Source organism: Puntigrus tetrazona, chromosome 6 (genome assembly GCF_018831695.1).
Source record: "Puntigrus tetrazona isolate hp1 chromosome 6, ASM1883169v1, whole genome shotgun sequence".
NCBI classification, from domain to species: Eukaryota; Metazoa; Chordata; class Actinopteri; order Cypriniformes; family Cyprinidae; genus Puntigrus; species Puntigrus tetrazona.
This window is the reverse complement of record NC_056704.1, coordinates 5,316,565-5,343,008: the sequence shown is the minus strand read 5'-3', so window position 1 is coordinate 5,343,008 and position 26,444 is coordinate 5,316,565. Positions and strand designations below refer to the sequence as shown.

At 37.8% G+C, this 26,444-nt stretch overlaps 1 protein-coding gene across 1 annotated transcript in view; it reads left to right on the top strand.

Annotated features, from left to right (window-relative positions):
* The first annotated feature begins 206 nt into the window (after positions 1-206).
* pkp4 (plakophilin 4) overlaps positions 207-26,444 on the top strand; it is a 31,179-nt gene continuing 4,941 nt past the window's right edge. Inside the window, 16 exon segments of the mRNA XM_043242106.1 lie at positions 207-637; positions 5,606-5,736; positions 7,431-7,543; positions 11,536-11,570; positions 12,352-12,474; positions 14,393-14,589; positions 15,541-15,555; positions 15,557-15,974; positions 20,384-20,542; positions 20,649-20,859; positions 21,351-21,483; positions 22,767-22,980; positions 24,241-24,424; positions 24,653-24,770; positions 25,250-25,441; positions 26,045-26,218. Coding sequence (XP_043098041.1) covers positions 5,611-5,736; positions 7,431-7,543; positions 11,536-11,570; positions 12,352-12,474; positions 14,393-14,589; positions 15,541-15,555; positions 15,557-15,974; positions 20,384-20,542; positions 20,649-20,859; positions 21,351-21,483; positions 22,767-22,980; positions 24,241-24,424; positions 24,653-24,770; positions 25,250-25,441; positions 26,045-26,218 — 2,412 coding nt within the window. The 5' untranslated portion in view covers positions 207-637; positions 5,606-5,610.

Sequence of the window (26,444 nt, the reverse complement as noted above, 5' to 3'; positions counted from 1 at the left end):
ATTTTCATCGGGCAGTGAAAGATGTTATATCGTCTGACAGAAGCGCTTAGATCGCTCCCAAAGGGAGATGCCCTTTTATCCACACGATGGCAATGTTGCCTAATGTTCATTTCGAAGAAAAAAAAAACACCTTAAGAAATTCGTGTTTTTATTATCGTACAAAATATTTATGATGCGCCGGCTAGCCTTCCCCAAAGTTACGTGGACTTTGTCAAACCCGAATACTTATAAATCCAACCAACGGAAGACCGAACACATATATTAAGCAATTCAAAGTGACCAATTTGTGGGCGTTTATGCGCACTATAAGCAGACGGTCACTCATATGACCATTTAGGGCTCGTCGTTTTCGCGCAGTAACCGTATTTTCTACGTACTTCGATGGGAACTCCATTTTTTCGAGTCAACTCCTGTTCTACTACATAGCAACACATTTAAATGCCCTGAAACGGCATCTCTCTGTGTGGAGCGTCTACGTCACGCGCTCTGACCCTCTTGCCCATGGAAGCGCGCGAGACCCAGTCGGAGCCGCCCGTTCATCGCGTGAAAACACCTCTGGGAAGAATGTCATCCAGTGATTCCGTTGCAAATGGATTTAGCCGTCTCCGCGAATAATTTGCATTTCGGCGGTTTTGCGGTAAGTGTGCTGGCGATTTCGCGCGGGGGGCTCCGGTGAAGCGTTGCTAACATCTGGCGCGCGCTGGCGGCGGGAATTCGTCGCTTGCTTGTCATTTATCGGCGGATTTCGTGCATCTCCCCTTCGGTCGTTTTCAGAACTGAGCTGTGATAGACGCTGTGGTCAGTGCACAAGCGGAGAAGCGGTTCGAATTTCTGTCGATGCCTGCTTTAAAGCTCGTTCCGTCCGCCTTTCTCCATTGCACTGGTGAACTGTGCAGAAAATAGGCATTTGTACTACAATTATGCTTACATAATTGATGGCCTTGTTTAATGCATAAAGCTGAATAACTTGAGCAGGTGTAGTGTCGCTTCTACCTCTAATCGACATACCTACACCTCCCATCATCATCTCAGGTCCATCGTCCGTCCCTGCATGGCGCATTTTATCCATCTGTTCATCATCTTCTAACCTGGGCAATGCATTGCACGTTGCATTATTTAGTTGCATTAATTAGAATCCTCGATGACATGTGTTACGGCATCCTACGGTCCAGTATCCCACAGCCTGTGAAGTAGGCTGGTCTCCATTACGACTGATAGACGCTGTCACTGGGACTCAGCCTGGACCATCTTTTAGACACTTTTCTTTATGCATAATTGAGCATTCCTCCGTGTCCTTGCTCTCAACTCCTGCCCTAATAATTCAAGCTCGACAGAATCTAGAAGAAGTATGAATCCGTTTGGGCTGTAATGGCAGTGTGGTTGCAGTTTTAGCTGCCTCATCATATTGACCAGAGTTTAGATTGAATGCAGGTTTGCTGCTGTGCACCATGTAATTGCTGCTGTGCGGTGATTTGCTTTGAGCGGTCCACAATTACAGTATGTAAAGAATGCAGGGACAATGCATCATGATGCAGTAAGACGTGTTCCTCGGAGACCCGAGCTGTCTTTACACTGCATTGTCATGTTACATGGGCTGAAGAAGCATCCCAGGGACTTACGTGTGTGTATGTGCATTTGAAATAGCCAAGGCAGAGTTTCGCTATTTATTAGAAGTGACAGAAGAATCTCTCTGACAGACGTGAGTGGTGGTGGTACAACAATGTCAGTTGACTCCAATAAGTAACAGTTCATTACTGTTTCTTGGTCATCACGGTTAATAGGATGGTTTGCTTGTTCCCCTCCTCCCGTCTCATCTGTGTATAAACCCAGTGCTCTGACTGACAGCAGACTCCTGGTAAATCCAGTGTGGAGGTGGGTGGGGATTTTAAGGACTTCTAAAGTGGATTTTGGATTTTATTCTTGTAAATGCCAGCACAGTGGGCTACTGCCATTTGTGAAGTTTATAAGCTTTAAGTCATTGGATTATGTAGATGTGTGTGTTTTGCAAGAGTGATTCTTTTCCCGTGAACTGGTTCCTTCTGCTGCTTCGTTTCGTCAAACCATTAAAAAAAGCTTTTTTGGTCATTTTATGTCATCACTTGACTACATCGATTATTACTATATATATATATATATATATATAAATGAAAATTTTCTGGCCTAGATGATAGATTACTTTCTTCTTAGAACACTAAAGATCATTTTAAGCTGAAACCATGGTCCCTGGTTATTCATGTCTGCAGGTGCCATCACTTACGAGTCAAAAAAGCCAATACAGGAAGCACAGAATTAATATTCATTGTCATTGACAATATATGAAGCGGAACAATCAGTCTGTGCAACAATCTGAACATTACTTAAACATTATTACCTGTAATTCATAAACTGGAGCTCAAGCTTCTGCTGCGTAATGGCAAATATGCGGTAACGAAATCACTTTTGAATAGAATCCATTGTTGCTTAGACATAGAAGGAGGAGATGCATGTGCAAACCATGACCATTGAGTCAGACATGACCGAAAAGCTCTGCCTGTAGGTTAAATTCGTTCATTTTGAACCAGTTCTTTGGTTCAACAATAGTCTAGTAAGAGCCAGATTTGTTAATTGCAAGTCTCGGGTGGCAGGCACACACAGGCTCAAGAATCGGATATCACTATTGCACATAAACATTCAACTTGTCTGCTCATGAATGTGTGTGCAAGTGTTTGCATCGACTGCCTGGTCATCCTCAAGGTGTTACCTTTTCTAAAATGTTTGAATGTGTGCTTATTTATTATGGATTTGTGAGTGTGACTATAGATCTGCTTTCTTATTTGAAATACTTTAATTAGTGTGCAGTGCTTTAGCCGTTTACAGTAAAACCTCTCTTTGCGTATTTTTGCTTTTAAATATATTCCCATTAAATTATATGTGGATAAATTGTGCATCCGTTAATCTTAGGAACGCAAAATAAGATATTGTTGATGAAATCAGAGAGCCATCTGACCCTCCATTGACTGCAACATAACTGAAACGATGCACGTCCGCAAACATAGTAAATACATCTGTAAAACAGGATGTGACGTCAGTAGCTCAACTTCGGTTTTGGGATGTTAAGAGAATACGTTTTTGCGCAAAGAAAACAAAAATAACAATTTACTCAACTATTTTTTATTGAGCATCACAACACATATGGCCGCTTTCCTCTAAGCATAAACAACCGCAGATTACGTTCATGTGTGTACTTTCCCCCTGAAAGTAAATAAGTAAACAAGGCTGATTACGTTAATCAAATACATTAAAGCATTCGTGTGCGTTAAGTTTCAATGCTCTCCAAAATGGTGAAGAATGGTTGAGTAAAGTGGAGTTTTTGTGTATTCTTGTGCAAAAAAAAGTATTCTCCTAGCATTGCAAGACTGTTTTAATGATGTATTTACTATGTTTCTGGATCTGGGAACATTTGTTGAGTTGTAGCTGTTTATGGAGGGTCAGATGGCTCTCTGATTTCATCAAAATATCTTAACTGTGTTCCGAAGTTGCTTGGAACTACATGAGAGTGAGTAATTAATGACATAATTTACATTTTGGGGTTAACTAATTCACTTCACAATTCTCTCGTGAGTCGGAAGAGAATGTTTATTTCAGTGATGTACAAAAAGCTGAACATCAGACTACTAAACAAAATTAAAGTTTGGGCAAAAATGTCAATCTAGATATTGTAGTCACTGAGGGGAAATACAGTTAACATTACTGTCAATTTCAACTATTTATGGATTTGAACAAATAATTGTAAACTTTTTTTAAAAAAAAAAAAAAATCAGTTTAGTACATTAATCAGTGACTCACCTTGAACAGATCAGTTGAATAAATTATTCAGTGGCTCATAAACTTGTCACCAGCTGCTAGTTTAATGACGTAACCCACACAAAATGGTGAACAGGACCACTGAATGTGGAAAAAAAGCTTGATGAATCAGTTCGTAGGACCCAGCTATTCAACTTCTACATAATTGGAATTTTGTCATTCACAAGTATGGTAACTGATTATATCACAAGTGACTGCTAAACTGTGAGAAGACATGAGTGGACTATCTAGTTACCTTGTATTACATGGGCTTAAGTTATTATGTGAATGCAACTAATATACAAATGAACATAATGTTTGGGTAAAAACACCCAGCAGCGTTTTGTGGATTGGTGGTTTTATTGGATCATTAGCTCTACAGTACACCTTTGGTCATTGCGTTGTGACATGTACTGTTTTTGAGCTTTATGATCGGGGTCAGGTGAACTGAAACCAGATATTAGTCGACTAGTCAATTTTGAAAAATATACTTCTGCTCCTCTAATCTTATTTCATTATCTAATCTCATCCCATCTAATCTTAGTACTGCAGAACATCCCATCAAAATTCAGCTCTTTAAAATCGCTCTCTTCTATTTGCACGATGTGCTTTTCCACAACAAAGCCGCTAGACCAAGCTGAAGATGCTATTCTTTTTATTTTAAAGGCATTAAAGCCGTCCAAGATGAGGAGAAAAGAGTGCATCTGCTGATCATACTATTTTTTGCTGTCAGTTGGGGGAGGGTACTGGGAAGGGAACAGGTTGTCTTGTCATGCTGTTGCATGCTGGGATGCTGGAACACACGTTGGAATACATCCCTTGTTGCCCTGCCACAATGCTGCCAAGAACTCCAGGCTTTCTGTGCCATTCTAATAAAAGTGAATAGGACAAAGATTTCCAAGCAGATTTCTGGTACACCATCAACATGAAATTAAAAGTGAAATCCCTGTTTGCTTGCTTTATACACGTCCCTGGTCCTTGTGCACGATTCACCAGTTCACGTTATTCCAAAGAAAATGTTTGTCTTTCAAATATTCCATCAAATTGTAAATGATGATATGTCAAGATGCTCTTGAGGATGGACTTGACCTTCAGCTTCTACATTCCAGCCTCCTTAAAAGTGCTTGCCTGCTTTTCAAGATCCAATTAATTCCAGATGGATAACGTCAAGTTCTGTCACATTATAGAACTAAAATGGGTACCGATTACTGTTTAATGTTGACTTTAAGAAAGTCACCTTCACTTATATATCAGCCTAGCCAATTAGTCAACCAATATCTGGCCAATTTAAGGGTATCTTTGCGTCGTTCTAGTGATGTTAAAAGGCTGAGTTTTCTGCAGGCATTAGACCGGTCTTCAGTGTCACATGATATTAAAAAAAAAATTATAATTAGCTCATTTGCAAATGCTGAAAACAGGTTCATTGATAAAACAGCAGCGTTTAGTTGAAAATATAAATCTATTATAAAAGTATCAGTCGCCATTTTGAAACAATGTGTGTTTTCTAAACAACAAACAAAAAAAATCTCACAGGCCCCAAACTTTTGTTACTAGCTTGTGACTTCAATATCAGCATCTGCCATTAAAATCCACTATTGACGACTAAACCCAACAATTATGAAAGTCTGGTCTTCAAAAATATAAAGGTTTATGGTATCTAAATAAACGGCCGTGTATTGACATTGTTATAGTGGACTATATTTGCAAAGCAAGATAATAATAGTGTATCAGTGGCACTGCATATAAATGATAATAGCTGTGTGTTGTGTGTTTCTGTGTGTAGGGGGAATGCCTACTCCAAGGCAAAGCCCTGTGGAGGAAAGGGAGGTGCTGAGTGGTGAGGGAAGATCCAACAACAACAACATGGCGACTGATGCCACCACCACCAACCTGCTGGCCTCTGTTAAAGAGCAGGTATGCCACACCGCCTCCATCTGCCAGTGTCTGGCTGTAGGGTAGCTGTAATCTGAATAGCAGCTCAGACATGAGTGGCCACAGATTGTAGATGTATTAAGTCAACCTTCTGCTCATTAGTCAAAAGTCATATTTGCATTATTAATTCCTGGTTGGGGAAAACTTGCTTTGAGGACACATAGCTAGTCCAACCTTGTCACCGCTGTTTGTGTACAGTGTGTTTTTTATTTATTTTTCATCATGTCATCATCCTGTTTGTTTAAGAGCAAGGTTCCTATTTACGTATTTATTATTTTATTTGATCTGCCAGGTTGTTTAATAACAAGATTTTAATTTGCCTGTTTTTACATCAGGTTTCCATGTACTTTTTAAATTTTGACCAAGTTACTGGTTTTATTTTTTATTTTATTACCATTTTTTATTAAAATACATTTGCTAAATACATTTTTTTTTATCATATATTCATTTATAGCCAATTTAAGTCTTAGTCTTAGACTTTTATTTGTATAGCACCATATGATCTATAAAAACAAGACTCTTAAAAAACTCTGGTCTGGGCTGGTTTACGGTTACCAATGTATTTGATTTGATTTCATTTTGTTAAGAACAAAATGATTATTTACATGTTTTCTCACATCAGGTCTGACTCTTCGGCCCTCTAATCTGTTTCACAGTTCAGTGTCACGAAAATTACTAATTAAACTGTTAGCTTAATCATTACAAATCTTGTTAATGCTGATAGCGTTCATTAACGCCGTGAGTCTCTGTTAAAATCTAACCGATCGTCCCATTACCAGGCTTAACATGTTTCACTAACACACCAGAATCTGCAGCATGGATTTCATTGCATTGTGTGTGTGTGTGATTGCAGTGATTTGTGTGGTCAAGTCTTGTAGTTCCTTTGTGCTCTTCGTGGACAGAATCAGGACATAGGCAAGTATTGTCACTCTGAACAATAGGTTGAATAGAAGAGGCCTGGTACAGCTGGTAGCTCACAGCATGGCACAAGGCAGATAGCCATTGCCTGACTTATCTCGCCTGGAGAACAACACTCAATAATCTCTCCTTTTCACTGGCTACATTAATTGCAACCTCTTGTAGTGCTTGCCGGCTTGAAACCTGCAATACTTTCGGAATATAATATATATTTCAGAGGGGATACAATGCTCCGGAATCATTTCGTTGCAGTCTAACAATGGCAAGCAATCATGAAAATATGCTGTGACACGACAGTGATATTTTTTTCTCCTCAGAATACTATAGCCAGTACAACAGCAATGTGGGCTTTTTATGTGTGTGTGTGTGCTTAGAGAGTGTGTCTCCTTTAAGGGCAGCTGCATCAACGAGTCTGTCTCTATCACAGAGAGGCAGGCCAACAGTGCAGCCTTCTCGCTTTCCGCGCACACACACACACACACACACACACACATAAACAAACACACATGCATTGCACACACACACACACACAGACTGAGGCAAGAGGAGGGGAAGAGGCCACAAATTCAGAAGCAAAGAGCAGTGAGACAGGATGGAAGCTGAGAAGAGACAGGATTTAAAGACAATGGATTTTGAAGCTAAATGAATGTTGTAACTGGAAACGGGTATGATGTGTGTACTGCCTACATGTGATGGATATGTTTTTGATGGTTGAAGGCAGGGGTGGTGACACTTTTGTCCCTCCTGTCTTACTGAAGGAGCTGCAGTTTGAACGGCTTACCAGAGAGCTTGAAGAAGAGAGACAGATTGTGGCCAATCAGCTAGAGCGATGCAGGTTGGGGGCGGAGTCACCAGGTGCTGCGAGTGACAGGTAAGAGGCAGTTTTGAAAATAAATACATAAATTCATGTGTTCTGCGAGGCCTATCTCTAAAGTAATTTATAGTTATTGAACTATTTATAGTAAAGTGCATTATACTGTATGTATTATAGTATTTACAACAATTTGTCAATGAATGTTACAGCATACTGTAATATGAAAAATAATGAAAAGCTTTAGTTACTTTAGTTTTTACTACAGGAAACTATAGTGTATTGTAGTATAATATACCCTACAGTTGTATAAAACTTAGTACAGTATTGGGTAAAGTAATTAGTTTATATTACAATAATTGTTATATTGCAACAGCAACTAGAGAATTACCACAACAAATTAATTCACTTACTTTACTATGGTTCAAAAACACCATAGTATTTACTACAAATTGTTAGTGTATTTTTTCATGTAGGCAGATTTAAAGAAACAGCTCGTTTTAAAATAAAAATGCTGTACATTTACCTTTCCTCATATTGTATGACTTTTGTTTTTCAAATCGTATGTTTCTTTTATATATGTTGAATATAAAAGCATTTTAAAAGTAGCCTGCATGCAATTGCTTTGAGTGTACAACAGACTTCAATGCCATCTCTTCTGATACGTTCAAGTTTGGTGCTTGAGACGCGTAACCAGGTTGATTTTTGCTTGCCTTGTCGTACAAGCTTGGAGTAAATGATGGTAGAATATATTTATGAACAGAACATCTGTAATGCTTTCTTGTTATTACCATGAGGCCTGCTCAGCATGTTTTTCCTCTCAAAACATGCGCATGATTGTAAATATTTGATCACTGTTGCTGGTGTGGTTTTTAACGGGTGTAGTAAGCAGTGGCAGGACTAAAGGGATTGAAAATAGTGTTGTCATTTACTCGCCTTACATGTCATTTGACTTCCTGTACCTTCAGTGGAAAACAAAAGCAGATGTTTGAAGCAGAATGCCCAGGCTCAACACTATTGAAGAACAAGGAGGAAGATAGAAGTCAGGAGACTATTTATTTATTTATTGATTGATTTTTTCTTTTTAATTTTAGTTTTTTTTATTCAGTTTTTTTATAATTCAGTTTTAAGTTTTTTTTAAATATGTTCATAAAGTTATCATTATTTTTTATTTCTGTTTCCGTTTTAGTTATTTTAGTATTTTACTTTAAACAGAAGAAAAATGATAAATTATGCCTTGACAACAAACTGATATAAGTTTTTTTTTTATGCTTTCTTTTACTTTTTCTTTTACTTTTCTTTTAACATTTATTTCATTTTACATATAACATTTATTTTCATTTATGGTTCTGGTTTGAATTTATTTTCCAGTTCAGTTTTGTTGTACGGAACTGTTGAACAGTTGAACATTCTGCTAAACGTTTTCTTTTGTGTTCCACAGAAGACAAAAATCATGCAATTTTTTTCATTTCAGGATGAAATGTTTAATGAATAAAATAACAAAGTAAAACTTAAATCACAAATATACATTGTTACAGAATTTTTTACAAGGAGGAGACTTAATTATTGGACTTATATTATTTTAAAGCTTCCAAACGTATCTCATATGAGTGTATCCGTGGCAACTACACATTTAAACCCTTCTCCCTTCACACATAAATGGATCATTCTTATGCCACTGCCTACACGTGAAACACATTTAGCCATACAGTATATGTAGTCTGTGTACATACTGTACACAGCACTCACTGTTCTGTCTCTCGTGGTGTGTGTCAGTATGAAGGACAAGTGTGCAGTGAAGCGCAAACTGTTGTCTCTCTTTCCTCGCTGAATAATTACTTTTATGGAAAGTGGGTGTTTGTCAATTTACAGTAAACACATTCAAGCTTTAGGGTATTGTGAAAGTTTCTCATTTAATGAACGTGATGGAAAGAGTGCTCTTGATAAATCAGAGATGTTTGCCACAGCCATCACTTCAGAAGGATCTATATTCAATCTTGTCTAGCTGAAGTACAGTTCTTTCCCATCTCTTGCTCTGCCACAGTGAACTCTTTGTGTCTGTATATGTGTATGCACATGTCAGCTGCCCTGTTTGTCCTCCTCATCTGTGAAGGAGTGTCTGTTCTGTTTTTTCAGATGGCTTGTGCTGTTTTGCCGCAGTATACGGGCCACTTTTTTCCTTTTGCTTGAAGAAGGTCCATGTGTGCATTCTTTCTACCATGGGTTCTGCAACCCATTACCTTTAACCTTTCTCTATGTGGCATTCCTGCTGTCCCCACTGTACCCCCTTTCAGCTGTTGCTGTACACTGACGACCAGTGACCTCTGACCCTTCCTTTGTTGCTTTTTGGCAGACATGAGCAGACAGTCGTCTGCTGTTTTAAGACAGTGGCATCTACATTCTGTCATTTATTCAACCTGATCTCCTAATACCACATGTCCTGTCTTTTTGCTTTTCATAAGTTCATACAAATGCACAAGTATGTTCATTTCTTGTCATTAACCGGACAGGATTTTTCAAATTTGTGTCAGAGAGATGAACGCGACAGTCAGTGGACTGTAACAGTGTGATTGATGTTCACTGGTAATGGTTTCCTAATGCTGGGCAAATGGAGCGGATCTTTTTTGCTTTTCATTGACTTATTGGAAGATGAGATGGGCCATTCTACAAAACGGATGCCATTTGTGTTTCTCATGAATGTGTGAAAAATAACTAGAAATAGCAATGGCTGATGCCAAATTTTAGACATGCACAATTCACCATGATGAGGATGCCTTTATGACAAGGGAAATCAAAGTTATTTTATTGTATTTACTCTTTCTATATACTGCACATTTGTAGTTTTAAGTTAAAGACTAGCTAGTTAAAATGTACTCACCCTCAGGCCATCCAAGATGTACTATAGAGTCTTCATCTTTACAAATGTTGGGTTTGATAGCGTTTGTTCATTCTGTGAATCGTTAAAATCCAACTGATCCTCCCACAATTCTTCATCGGAGCAGATTTGGAGAAATGTAGCGTTATATAATTTGCTCATCATTTGAATTGAATGGTTTCTGTCAGAATGAGAGCTCTGAAACAGCTGAAAAAAGTAATCCACATGAGGTAATCCAGGTAATCCTGGCAAATTCTATCCATAATGTGCTTTCAAAATCATCTTAATTGTGTATTATGGACACGAGGCATTCACATTGTGAAGTTTTTACAAGCTGTTTGTACTCTCATTCTCACGGCACCCATTCACTGCAAAGGATAAATAAATAAACCCAAATCTGCTCCAATGAAGAAACAAGCTCATCTACATCTTGTATGGCCTGAGGCCGAGTACAGTAGTTTGGTGCCAGTTTGTGTTTTTGTGAAGTCATCCGAGTCATCATATAGATTCGCATGAGATAAAGACTACTCGTGATTGTGATCGTGATATAAAACATTGATTTATTATACATGGTGTGAGTCACCCACCTCAATATATGTTGCCATGTTGAATTGACATGATTCGTGGTGTAAGCAAAAATCTCCACTCTAATTGACTTTCATTGTGTAGATACACTATAAGTGTAGTTTTATAGGTATTATATGCATGTTTATAGTGTTTTTTTTTAATGGAGAGAACACTAGCTAAAGAATTATTGAATGCACCTTCACAGTTTATAGTGTTTTAGTATCAACTTATCTCTATGTTTCATTAGGTTTATCAGTGTGGGGTCATAATATGTCCAAGTGATAATTAAAAAGTGTATATTTAATATCAGTAAACATTTTCTAGCTCCATAACCTTAAACTCAAAATTGTTTAATTAAAGCACATTATGTCAAAATACATTGCACAACTGTCAACTGTTACTTTTCTGAAGACACAATTATACGTGTATTAAAATTAATTAATGCCATAATATATTACCACTTAAACACAATATTAATCTGTTTTTTTAAGTTACTTAAATCAACTTAAACTGAAAAAGGCACTCGTTTCACGAAATGCCTCAGATGCTTTGTGCGCCGTGTGTGACATTGTTCTCCTCTCATTTCATCTTTTCCCGTTATTTTTTTCAGCTCTTCTGAGAAGTCTCTTCTGTGGAGATCTGCAGGTATTTTTGTTTTGTTCTCTTCCTGCTTGTTATTTTTATCACCTGTTGTAAATAACAGCAAGCAGAACAATGGCATTTTAGGCAACACTGCAGACACATGCGTACGGCACAGATCACACAGTCTAGCTTGGCTGATTTTAGTCCTCTGAAGCATTTGGAGAACATTTGAATCTAATTTTCCTGGCCTATCTTTTCTCAGTGTATTTTTAGTTACAGTAATCCCAAATCTGCACTATGTCGGCTATGTTATTGCACAGTATTATATTTTAAAATATTGTTTTTTTAATAGGACATTGAAAGCACATAAACTCTTTTACTCTTAACAAACACTGTGTTGTGTGTTCTGGGCTTACTCTTTTTATTCTGCTCTAAAAAAAGACATCAGACGCTGTGGTCTTGTGATCTGGTCACCCAACCTAATGAACAATATCCCATGAATTACTCCACTGAACTACATTTGGAATCTCTTTTTCTCTCTCCATATCCTCACACAGCAGCTAAAACTGTTTTTCACCCTTTTCTTAAGTTCTAATTACTGTTGTCATCTCTTACTGTGAGAATGCCTTTAAAGTATGGAAACACAATAGACCAGACACCTTGTTTTTTCATCTGTGAAAATGACAGAAAGCGTTTTACATTTTCTGTCAGTGGCTATTACTTTAAGTAAATGATGGCATATTTTAGGTTAATGCTTAATGCCAGTGGATGAAGGTAACTGTATCTAGATCAGTTTCTCAAATTCTTAAACCGGCTCACAGTGTGTTAACCATTTGGTCATCAGAATCCTCAGGTGCAGGTGTGTCTAAGCCGCCGGATGGTTGCTCCTCGCCCACATTTGGGGTCAGAGGTCAGGGGTTACTTTACTCTCCCGAATTGGAACAGATCTCCCTGCGTGAAAGTGAGGGTCTGTTCATTCACACTCCATATTGCCTTCACTGCTATGTGAATAATTTATAATTACACTGATTCAAATGGAATACAACCAAAGATCTACGGGCAGCATCTGTGGCCTACTGTTGATTATCACAGAAAAAATGTGTCTCTCAGTTTATATACTACTGTTGAGAAGATGTTTTTACGCTTTTGAAAGATGTCTCTTATTCTTACTCTTAATAGTCAGTTCCACATGACTCTACATAAATCTTTTTAATATGCTGATGTGCTATTAAAGTTCAAAAGAACAACATTTATTTGAAATACAAATCTTTTGCAGCAATGTCGTCACTGTCAAACTTTATTAATTGTAATGCTCTCTTGTAACAGTAAAAAAGTCTTTGTACACCTACACTGAAAAACTAGCTGGGATGCACTTGCATTTCATAAGCTAATTACATTTTGTAATCCTTTTGAAGCACACCGCTTTTATAGGTGGATGAAAGTCTGGTTATGTTTTTCTGATGTAATACTTGTTAATGAAGTTTGCTGCATGCAAACAGCACTTTCACATGTAGCCTTTTTATTACTGTTCACACAAATACCATAATTTTTTTGCTGGAACTTTGTACAAAAAAATAAATAAATACATGCATACAAAAAAGTATTTTTAATACTTTGGACTGGAGTATTGTGTAAATACTATTGCACCCAGTACCCTGGCATCTTGCTTGTGGTCAGGAAACAAGGTTCTATGGTTAAACTTAATGTGATCTACAGCTGGCCTGGTAGGCTTCTACTTTAAGAGATCTACTGTGTACGTTATTGCTTTTACAGTGCAGAGATGTAAGTAGACGACACCAGTAAAAATGAACAACACTCTCTGAGCATACTCCCGTTATTTAAATTATTAAATATTATTATCATTATAAACCAAGCAAAATGCAATAGCATGCTGCCTTAAGTTAATTTTCAATAACAATTTAAAATAATTATTCAACTAATCAATCAGTATCGAGGCACAAATAAATTAAAAGCAGTGCATGTGAATCCTCTTTTTCTTGCCAATATTTTGATTACATTTTAAAATAGGCATGTAGCCTTTTGCTAAAAAGGTAGCATATTATAAAAAAATGTCTTTTGCCGTTTCAGCGGTGTACACGCACTGTACTTTATATAAAAGTTGTTTAATTATTCATGGCGCGGTTAACCCCTCCCATTGGTCGCCATCTTGAAATTTCCTGTCCTCGCGCTCATTGGCTGCGAGCGCAATGTTGTTTGGTGACGCAAAAGCGATATTTACACAATGGAACACGTGAGATTCAGCAACTTACCTGTAAATTACGACCGATACCAGAAGACAGAAAGAGCTAAAAGACAAAAACGAGTGCAAGCGCAGGCACAGCGTACATAGAGTGGGATGATTTTATGACGGGTGGGATGTTTTTGGACAGGTAAGTGAAGTGATTATTGTTGGGACCACTTTTTAATGTAATTTACGAACAACTGAGAGACGATTATGACTATCGAACTGCGTCGATAGATGGCAGTGCAGCCTCTAAAACAATGCGCGATGCTAACGCTAACCAAAGAACTTGTTTTATGTCTTGTCAAGATTAATATGAGACATAATTTACTGTTTATATAATTGCACATGCGCAAATAATTACACCAATTACTAATATTGCCGTAAAACTGCATAAAACCTGCTTATGCTCATCGTCGATAGTAAGAAAGTTAACTCGTCTCATTCGTTTTTACAAAGTGAAAGACGGGTCGTCATCATTAACGTTAATCGACATTAGGCCACAGATTCTATTGACAGAGCTTAGGTTGTATTTAACCTGGAAATCCATAGTTCAAATAGAATTGTTTCACAATTTCTGAACAGAACATATTTTGTCTATCTCAGTACTTTTCTGTTGTGCTTTGCCGTTTCCTTTGCTCAGGGTCTGCGCCAAACTCACGCAGCTCCACTCAGATGAATTCGTATTCAGATAGCGGATATCAGGAGGTGAGTGGTTACTATAGTAACACCGTGACGCCCAGACGATCGGAGGGGAGGTCCCAGTCGACAAGCTCCGCCCCAAGTGGAAGCCCCACCCTCGCCATGAGTTCAAGGGCTGAAGGACAGGCCTCGGCGCAGGTATGAACACAAATACTTAAGAGATAAATTGCTTAATTTAACTTTGCGTTGGTTATAAGGCATTTCCAGAAGTCATTAAAATTTAGAAGATATATGCGCAGTTTTATCAGGGATTAAGAGTATTTTTTGGCCTGAGAAGTCGGAATTAATTTAAACAATCACTGAACAAACAAATGTGCGGCGTTTTCAAATATATTGTATGCACGGACTGCTTCCGGCATCACTGCAGGAGTTAGTCGCGCCATCTATCGGCTGTGTGCGGGACACCCTTTACATCACAGACAGGGTCCAACAGCCCAGCGGCTAATGTTGGCAATTGAATTTGCCAGGAAAGTAAACGGTGTAACTCGCCATCAACTGCGATCACTAAATAACAAAGACTAATTACAAAAATATGTAGTCTGCTGTGATTTTTGGGTCGCTTGTAACGTACATTTAAAAACCCAAATCTTCGCAAATTAGTCACGTGAATCGTGTTTGTCAACAAAATAGAAGTTCTACTGACTGTCTTCCGCCAAAATAAAAGCCCTCTGGGTGTTGTTAGTGTTTTATAAATCTAATTTCTTGTTGTTATTTAGTAAATTATATCGTATTATGCATATTATTAACGTTAACATTTTATTCTTTCAAAACGTATTATGAACGAGTTCCTGAAGTTTTAAATACCCGTTTTGTAAAGGTGGATCACATCATAATTGCTTTGTCCTGCTGCGTGACCCTTCCTCGAGATTTAATTTTGTGCTTAATTTCGAGGCTAAATGTGGAAGTGTATATGCATAGAGCCCGTAGAAGGGTATTTTAAGTTTTTCACCTCAGTCCTGCCTTTTATTCACCTTACAGTATTTTTAAAAAAACGAAAACCATTTGAATATTCGTTATAACTGTATTACCACAGTGTAGTGTGTATGAATGGTGGTTGTATTTTTTGATTGAATGTAATCTGTTTCTCAGGTGGGCAGCAGCGGTACGTGTCATGAGGCGTGTCAGTTCTGTCCCCTCTCGTGCCCCGTCTCCCCTCTACACCCCGTCCCCACCTGCGTCTCGCCAGCCTCTGCGTACCACCCTCGGAAGCCCCTACGGCTCACCCATAGTCTCAGAGCCCCGTCCTCTACCTAGTATATTTCCTGGCACCACCTTGCCTCCGGCCTCCAGCCACGCTCCTGAACCACCGCACTCCAGCTACATGGGACGGCATGGAAATGGGACGGGGTCAGAGTCTGGGTCACCGACGCTCCTGCGGGCCGGTATGACTGCTCAGCCTCAGCAGTACGGGACCCTGGGGAAGCACGATACACGTGCATATGACAGCACTCACTCCTCCTTTGGGACTCGCGCCTACGACATCTTTGAGAGGATGGTCCTTTCAAGACCGGATAGCCTTACAGGTTGGTTACACACTAAATGTCCTTTTATCATTGAGGATAGGATGAAAGTTTTCTGCTACTTTTGATAGGTTTGGGGTTTGTATGTATATTTAATGTCACTTAAGATTTAGATGCAACACTAAAATGCGGCGCAATCTTTTTCTTTTTTGATAATAATAATAATGAACTACTGAAGCACCAAATCAGCATGTTATGATATGAATGATTTCTTAAGTATCATGTGGCTCTCCGGTGAGTATTGATGCAAAAAAAAAAATCAAGCTTTGCCGTCACAGGCATAAATTAAATTACACAGTTTGCACTGTATTTAAATGTAATATTAATTAAAATGAAGATGTGAGAATAATAGATTTTTTTTTTTTTATGAAATATTCAAAAAACGTACTAATCCCAAACTTGACTTGAAGCGACCAACAATTTTCTCATCCATAAAAGTTTTTTCCATAAAGTTTAAATCCATAAAACGATTTTCTCTTTTATCCTGACCAAGCCAGAACTCTATCAAACACAATTTCTGCACCGCTCTTGAAACGTTATGGATTTAAGGACACAGATTTGAATACGTGTGAAACTTTCTTAGCCTTGTATATGCACTATATTATACAAGGATTAGTAATGCTGTCACTTATCGGTGTGTGTTTGGCTCGGATTATAAAATCTTCCCTGGCTTATGAAGGTGTTTCTTTCCTGAAAATCCTCTCGTGAGGTGCGTTTTCAAAACCCGAAAAAAATTGTGAAGAATTCATTAAGCGTTTCACAGTTTAGTCTCTGACATAATGTGTACTGTCTATTAAAATCTCAATTAGAAGAGCCACAGAATAAAAAACGTCACTTATCTCTGGACATAAACTGACACAAATTGGTTCTCATAAAAGTGCGAAAAAGGATGCTAGCAATTGCTCCTACCCGAGTAATCATAACCTTCTGATTATGAGATGCTGTGTTAGCATATGAGTTTGTGAATTGAAAGTGCTGAGATGCATTAATATAGGGTCTGTATAGTATATTGTTTCGAAATCGTATTACAGTTTCAACTCCATCTGCAATAAACATCCACACGAAACCGGAGCTGCATGGATATTGACTGTGTGTGTGTGTGTGTGTGTGTGTGTGTGTGTGTGTGTGTGTGCACGTGTGAGCACATATCTTTATGCTTGTGTGCTCTAGTGTTTTGTAGGATTACTCCGATGATAATCTCACATTCTGGCTCTATGGGAGACTTTCTCAGATGTGCCCCACTGCCCCATTTATGCTGTATTTCTCTGTAGATCATGCATGATGTAGAACCTTTGAAAACTACGCTTTTAACTCCAGGCCCTTCAGAAAGAACCATTGCCGAATTTGGAGACGTATGAAGTGATTAGAAATTTATGAAAGACAAACTCGCTGAATTCTGCATGGCTGTTCCAAACCAGTGAGCTGTGCAGCTTTGTTCGCTTTACACTTGCTTTATTATATTGCTGGGGTCTGATTGACACGTGAGGAAGGTTTTTTTGAGACCCCAGTTGAGGCATTTCAATGCTAATGTTACACTGACTCAACATTCAGTCATAGCAGAAAGGCAGAGTAGGGATATTTGCTCATTCTTTTGAACATGAAGTACCATGGTATAACTAAGCCCCTTGGACCAGCGAAATACTAGAGTATTTGACTATGGTGATCATTTCGTACCGTGTTATTACACTGTACCGTGGCTTTGAAATGCTGATTCTCAAGCTCTGGGTTTTGAATTAATTTGATTCTGATTCATTTTGGTTTATTTCCTGTGTTCAGCTTACGAAGGAAATCTCTTTGCAAGCGCTGTAAATTCTACAGCATTAAAGTCTTTCCTGCTCGCTCATTTTCGAAGCTCATGAAAAGAACAGGCTTTTAAGAGTCATTCGTTTGAAGAATCGGGCTTTGCTGCATGTTTTTGATTCACTAAAAAGAACCGGATTTTACACTGGTTGCATTGATTTAGTGGGTTTTTTTCTATTTTCCTAGTTCTAACCATTCTTTTTCGCAAAAAATGTGCTTTGCTTGCTTCACATTAGTACGACTGCAAACTCCTATTCACGCTCTATCTTTCACGGCGCTAAAGATTCAATTTCTGAAGAATTAAAATTGTTCAAAAACGCATTTTCATGCAGGGACTGAAAAAGGCAGTTTAAGTTTTTGTGGTTTTAAGAAGATAATTCAGGATGAGTATTTCACAATTAATTGAAAAATCTATTTCCCCCCCAATTATACTTTTTTTTTTGCCAGCAAAGCTAACATTACAGATCAAGTAAGTATGGTTATCGGCTGATGCAATTATCTCACAATGGCTGAATATTGCTTAATTAATCAAACCGGCCTATCAATACTGAGCGGGATGTCTGATGATGGTCAGATGACGTTTGAAGGCTCAGGTTTCTGATTAGGTTGTGGTCACATGAGTTCCATTGAAAGCTCTGGTTGTGAATGTCAGTCTCACAAGGTTGCGTGGTTATACATGCCCTACAGCCCTTAAAACTATTACACGCTAATGAGCATGCAGTACAATGTCAGTACAAGCATTCACAAGGTTTGTCAGTAGATTCAGTAATTATGCTCCAAGAGTTGGGTAATTGGGTATGCAATTTTGGGTAGGCGTTCATGAGCAAATCTATTGTATCCTGTTTGCCATGAAATCATGTGGGAGAAAGGCTAAAACCTCTGGCTAATTCATCTAAATTGCGCAATTAATTGTATGCGCATCTCTGATCGTGTCAGGCAAACCGCCATCGACGTCACTAACAGCAACACAAACGCAGTGCCTCCTTTAAGTATAAAAGCTGTTTTATATCTCACGCTCTCCGCTGCTGCAGAGTGCTGCTCGTTCGTGTTCAAGGTCATTATCTCTCACGGATACATCTGAAGGTGTGAGAGTCCAGTGGAGTGGTTAATTACAGCAGATTGTTTTTATAAAATACAACTAACATCTCCGCTTGAAGATTTGAGAGCTTCATTTGCTCAGTGAAGCACATCGAAAGTCTTCGTTATGTAGTTGTACAGCCGCTGGACTGGCTTCGCTGATGAACAAAAACTTCGATGGATAGAAATTCATGTTGGTCTATGCCGATCTGTTCAGTAGAGTGTATTAATTTTTAGAAATATTGTATAGATTGGATTAATCGGTCAAAAGAGTAGATTTGCCAGTGGGTCAGCCTAGTATGTCTATTATGCTGTTATTTAAATCTATATGATCTATATCTGTCTGTTATTTTCACCATAGTTCCATTTGCTTGATTTAATATAGTAAACAAAAAAATTGTATTGTAAAATATTTATAACTATATTACAGTGTCCCTATTGTTTGCTGGTTTGACGCTCAAGCAACATTTCTTATTTTCAGTGGTAAAAAAAGTGGTTTTTGCTGCTTAATTTTCTGCTGAATCTGTGATACACTATCATTTGAAAGTTTGGGGTTGTACGGATTTAGATTTATTTGCTTAAAAAAAAGACATGGACAAAGTTAAGATCTCAGTTTTGAATAAATGCTGTTCTTTGGAACTTTTTATTCAACAACTAATCCTGAAAAAATACACTGCAGTATCCACACAAAAAAAATATGCAGCAAAACATTAATTGAGCACCAATTATATTTGATGAAGACTGGAGTAATGGCCGCTAAATTCATCTTTGCCTTCACACGAATAATTCCATTTAAAATATATTAAAACGGAAAACTGTTCTTTTAAACTGAAACAATAATTCACAATATTACTGTTTTTTTAATTACCTTAGAGAGCACTTCTTTCAAAAACTTAAAAAACAATAAAGTTAATTCCAAACTTTTGCCAACTAGATATATAAACTTGTAAAAAGCAGAGATATTACTGAATTAGTTAAATCTAAAACCATAAAGAAATATTTTTATTACTTGAAATTAGTGTTGTCAAAAGATTAATCATGAACAATCACATCCAAAATAAATGTTTTTGTTTACATTTATATATATATATATATATATATATATGTGTGTGTGTGTGTGTGTGTGTGTGTGTATCCATTTATTATGGATATATAAATACACATGCATGTATATGCTTCAGAAAAAGTTTATTTATTAATATATATATTATAATATAAATACTGCAAACTTTGTATATTTATTATGTATAAATAAATACACAGACATTCGTATATATATTTCAGAGAAATATGTTATTTTTATATATTGTATTTATTTTAAATATAAATCCTAATAATATAAATATTGTTGATGCAATTACTCGCAATAAATAGTTTGACAGCACTACTTGAAATATAATAAACATGAACTGAAATAAGACATAAAATCTTTTTATTTCAGCTGGTTGTCAAGTACTAAAACCACATAAAAACTATATACATGTATTTAAGAAAAACTGAAATGACACTGCTGTACAACTCTGATCTTTGTCTAGGCTTGCAGACCTCATATAGTCAGAACAGCCAGTTAGGCCAAGAGGCCCGTTCCCCTGACTGCCACGTCACGCCAATCTATGAAGACAGAACCTTCCAGAACCCTCTGTACCAGAGCCCCACGCACGGCTCCCAGAGCGCTATCTCCAGGAACAATACAGGTATGTGACGAATGTCCTTCATGCACCACTGCTATCAGTGCAAACTCAGTGAATGAGTTCTGACATTTCCACAGTGTTAATCTGCGCTGCTCGCTCTCTCACTCAGGGTTTGGTACTTTACAAAGGACCACTAGTCAGTGTAGCACTCTGAGGTACCAGCGAGGGTTGTTCTCAATGGGCTCCATGGCAACGCACTCTGACACCTATCGTCCCGCCCACTACCGCCAATCCGACCCGAACTACACCAGACATGCAGCTGCGGTCGACAACGCCATCACGCGCTCGCCTTCCATAGACAGTGTTCACAAAGATCCCAGGTGAAGAGCCGAACGCAACGATTCCAAAAACACTGCGGAAAGCTTGAAAAATGATTTAGCCGCTGACATTTAAAACTTTGCTTGTAAATGAACCACACTGTGTATCTTCCCTTTTTGCCGCATTACACCGGCTTATTGTTAGGCCTCCACAGCTTTTGTGCGTACGTTGATTTGTAATCATGTTTCTGGGCGGTTTTATTTTGCAGACAGAAAAAGAGCTTGTCGGAAAATGTAAACCAGATCGCCCGAGCGCTCATTCACATTTGCAGTGCATGTTTTAATGACAAACGCGATTGGGGAAAAATAGAAGCTATACTGATTTTTATTTATTTTTTTAAGCAGCTAGTTATTTGTCCTGATGCAGTGTGTAAACACAAGAAACTCCGTGCATTTTATTCAAATCCGCAAACATTTATTTGTCAAATGTGGACATTTTTCATGTTTGTGTGTGTGCTTGACGTCTGTTTTCTCTGTGCCTGTCGGGGGGTTAGGGAGTTTGCCTGGAGAGACCCTGAGCTGCCAGAGGTGATCCGAATGCTGCAGCATCATTTCCCTTCTGTCCAGGCCAACGCTGCGGCGTACATACAGCATCTCTGCTACGGAGACAACCGCATAAAGGCAGAGGTAGGGTTACACACACGTACATGCATTCCATACAAACAGACGCGTCCTGTTTATGTCTCCTTTTCTTCTCAAAAACAGTTGACTTGATGTAACTTGAGCTTAACTGAAAGCATAACCATTAAAAGAAAATAAGCTTTATTTAAATGCTTTATGTAGATTTGATCTACAATCTCGGACACACAATCTGTGAAGTGTTGGGCGAGGCATCAGTATTACTAATGACTGTGCATTTTAAACTACTTTTAAAATGTTTGGGGCTGAAAATTAATACTTTTAATTTAAAGGCAATGACACTTTAATTCATAAGTAACAGTAAAGTCAATGACTAGTTGAAATATTGAACCTTTACAGGAATAGGAGACTCAAATCTGTTTAATATACAATAAAAACCAAAAGTTTGGGATCTTTAAGACTTGTCATGTTAAAAATACACTGCAAAACTTTATTGTTACCTTATAAAATAATGCAGTTTTTTTTGTACTTTTGTACTTTTTTGTAATATAATTTATTCTTAGTGTGTTTATTCTTTTTATTAATTTAACACATCCTAGGGAATCAAACTATTCATTTCTTTAAAAAGAATTCTTCTATTGATCAAAATATTCTGAAAAAAATATTAATCAGCACATCTGTTTTCAACACTGATAGTAAATCAAGATATTAGAATGATTTCTAAAAGATCATGTGACACTGAAGACTGGAGTAATGATGCTAAAAATATGACTTTGTATCACTGGAATAAATTACATTTTAAAAATGTTATTTTAAACTGAAATTTTTTTTTTCAGTTTGTGTTTAAATAAATGCAGCCTTGATAAGCAAAAGAAACTTCTTTAAAAACTATTAAAGCCTTACTGATCCCAAACTTTAAACAGTAGTGTATATAAAATAAATGTAATTCTGTGATAGATTTTTATAATCTGAGTAATATTTCTCTGAAACACAGAAACAATGAACAGATAAAAAGGTTTCAAAAAGCTGATATAACTTCACAATTCTACAATTTGAAATAATAAATGAACAACAGTGTTTATTAAATTCAATAAAACAAGTAGGGACTTCTTTGTGCAAATTCAAACCAATGAATGAGTTCGCTTAGAAAGTTCATGTAATGGTTCAAATGAACAAATGTCCCACTTGGCTACAGAGATAGCATACTAGAAAGTAGAAACAGAAACTACTAGCATGCAGCTAAAATGTGTCTGCTTTTAGTTAGTTTGCGTTGGCAGACAGCGTAAAGGCAGGAAAGCGTGACCACTAGCACTCTTACTGTCTGTTTTCAGGTGTGTCGACTCGGGGGGATCCGACACCTGGTGGATCTGCTTGACCACAAAACCCTGGAAGTTCAGCGGAACGCTTGCGGAGCTCAGCGGAACCTAGTGTACGGAAAAGCCACCGACGATAATAAAGTGTGCGTGAGGAATTCCGGCGGAATCCCAGCTTTGGTTCGTCTGTTGAGAAAAACTCCAGACAGTGAAGTGCGAGAGCTCGTAACTGGTGAGTGGGTGTGTGGGGTCACGTGACTGACTGCCATAAGAGAGTCTTTCTTGTGCCTTTTCGCTCCCTCTCCGTTTCTCCTTCTCGCTCTTTCCAACTCGCTTTCTTCCGCTCCTGTGGTGAGATCAGTTTGCGCTGTGAAGCTCAGATCAGAGATTACAGTCAGTGGAACTCGTGGCTGTGATTAATGTGGAGGGACAAAGTATTTGATTAAAAGCTGAGCTGACACAAACTTGTACGCGCACACACACACGCACACACACACACACACACACACACACACACACACACACACACACACACACACACACACACACACACACACACACACACACTCACTCATACTCACACTCTCTCTCCAAGCTGGATATCCAAACTATTGCTAGATAGATATGGGGAAATTCTACTCTCCCAAGCAGTTTTCTTGATGCATACAGTATATTTTACAGCCATTTCTCAAACAGAGGCAGCAGCAGGTTTGTTCAGAAGAGATAGAGCTCTTTCTGTTCTTTCTGTTCACACACATACTCACAACCACAGGGACTATTTTGTGTTAATGAATTCTGTCTGCGGGATTTTTTGCTTGCACTCCCACTGCCTCTTAACAGTTTTATTACACACCTCTGAACGTGTCTCTCATTTTTTCTAATGAGCTATGTTAAATGATCGATTGTGTTGCATTACTTATTATACCAAAATAGTTTACCTAACAATTCTTATTTAGCCTCTTATCCTTGCAACCATTTTTTTAAGCAGTTTTAGTGTAAACTGCTCAATGGCATATTTTAATTTGATAAATGATTTCAAAAAAGCGTTTAGCTAAAGAATTTAAACAATGCCATTGGCCCAAAAAAAAGCTATTTAAATAACAAAATTAATTTATTAGTTAATCATTGTTACATTTAACTGCATGTTTGTATGTAAATTAAAGGAATTTTGTAAAATACAATTACTATAATATATGATTAAATTTCACACTAGGTGACTAAATAATGCCTTCCATATAATCCTTTAGAAAACATAATATTTGCATTTTTACTGTATTATAGATCAAATAAATACAGCGTAAGAGATTCTTTATTATTCTAAGCTTTTGACTGCTTGAGTATATTGCCAGTTTACATAGTGGGTCATTTATTCTGTTTTATTAATCCAGAAATTGAATTCCTTCATTTTACATTAAAGTGGCACTTCTAGTTATCTATATTTAATACCGTACTGTTTCATTTCATGTTATATACTATGTTCATGCCTTGACAGGAGTGTTGTGGAACCTGTCGTCATGTGATTCTGTGAAGATGACGATCACTCGGGACGCTCTCGGGCCACTTACTAACACGGTCATCATCCCTCACTCCGGGTGGGGTGCGGCCCCTCAGCGAGAGGACCAGAAACTCAAACTGCACTCATCTTTGGTCCTGAGGAACACCACTGGATGTCTCAGGTATGCCTGTACATATACAGGGCTTCCTGTTAAGATTGATTAATCAATAGTCGTTTAAGCAACCTGCTGACTAGCTGATATTCGTAATATGTAGTTTTGCACATCACTGGTAGTCATGTGCCTTACTCTTCACTCTCAGAGATGTTCATGGTATTTATAATTGACTGTGTTTGTCTAAATCAGATAGCCATTGCGTTGTTGACCGCGTGATTTGTGTGTGTGTCTCAGGAACCTGAGCTCAGCTGGAGAAGAGGCCAGAAGGCAGATGCGTTGCTGTGAAGGCCTGATAGATTCCCTTCTCTATATTATCAAAACCTGTGTAAACACCTCAGATTATGACAGCAAGGTTAGAGATATTCCATGCAGTTCTGATGTACAACAGTCTATAGATCGTTGGTAATATTTGGAACATGTTTGATACGTTCTTGCCAGATATTTGACTAATTTTCAGTCTGTATATCCGATGACAGCTGGGAACTGGCAGAGGCTCATGATGCTTATAAAAAGGTGTTACATGTTTTCTGTGCCACTCCTTGAAGGGCCAAAAAATGTTGAGTGCCTCTAGTGGTGGAGCTCAGAACTGTAATTTTTTTTCTTTATGAAATTTTAGTCTTAGAATGCCATCTGCTGGAACAGAAAGCATTGAAAAGCTTGCTTTAATTTTTTTTTTTTTTTACATTTATTTTAAATAATTGGTAATAATAGTTATTATAGGAAATATGATAGTGGTTGTTATTTTAAATTTGATAAAAAAGTAATAATTTTTTTTTTTTAAATCCAGGGCATTTCTTTTCTTACCCTTTTTCTCTTTTCCTGTGCTGTTAGATTGTGGAAAACTGTGTGTGCACTTTGAGGAACCTGTCGTACCGTCTTGAGCTGGAGATGCCTCCGTCTCGGCTGATGGGAACCCAGGACCTGGACACGCTCTTGGGCCCTGACACCTCCAGTAAACAGGCCGACTACAGCTGCTGGGGGCTCAGGAAGAAGAAGAAGAAGAGGTCCTGGCAGGATCAGCAGGTAATCTATTACTAAATTAAATGAGCTTGGACTCCGTGTTCTGAAAGCTTATAACTGCATCTGAGTTATGAAATGATTTGGGACTGTCGGAAAGAGAAATTCATTTCATAAATAGCTTTGCAAAAGCCACCAGATATTTCATAAGTGCAAGGCACCAAAAGCTGTACATTTAAAATAATAGTTTTTCAGCCAGTAGTCACTGAAACATGGAAACATCAGTAAATTTTAAAATGGAGATTTCCAGCTCTGGAGTATAAAACGTTATGAAAAAGCTATTACTAATTTTCACTTTCGGCTCAGCTCTAAAGGTTTATGTTTTGCTTGCTTCTTATTTAACCAAATTATTTGCTTTTGAGTGCAGCCTCTATAAAATTACGTATTTACTTTCATTTATATGAAAATTAGTTGGCATTTTTATTTAAAAAAATAATATAAATAATAATAATAAATCCAAAAAGAAAATTAATAATGTATTTTAATTTTGTTTTTTTACATTGTAATGTTCAGAGAAACCAATTAATTTGTTACTACAGAAAGCTATTTTTACAGAAATGTTCACAACCAAAACTAACCCACCACTATTTGTGTGATCCTGTGATGCAGTGGGACGGCGTGGGGCCTATTCCAGGATTTTCTGGAAGTCCAAAGGGGGCAGAGATGCTGTGGCATCCATCTGTGGTCAAACCTTACCTCACTCTGCTGGCAGAGAGCTCAAACCCAGCCACGCTGGAAGGGGCGGCTGGGTCTCTGCAGAATCTCTCCGCCGGAACATGGAGGGTAGGCTGCTTGTGGTCACTATAACATAAACTGAATTATACAGCCGCAGTCTTCAAAATAGAACCGAATTATATGAATGCCATAATTGGCTGGTGGATGAAGGATATGTCCTGCACAGACATACACACACTATTTGACTATATGTAGCTTCAAGGTTCTAACACGGCAACAGTTTTTGTTTTCCTTTCTTTGCGTTCTTTACTTTGTAACTGCTTTTAAGGTTAGG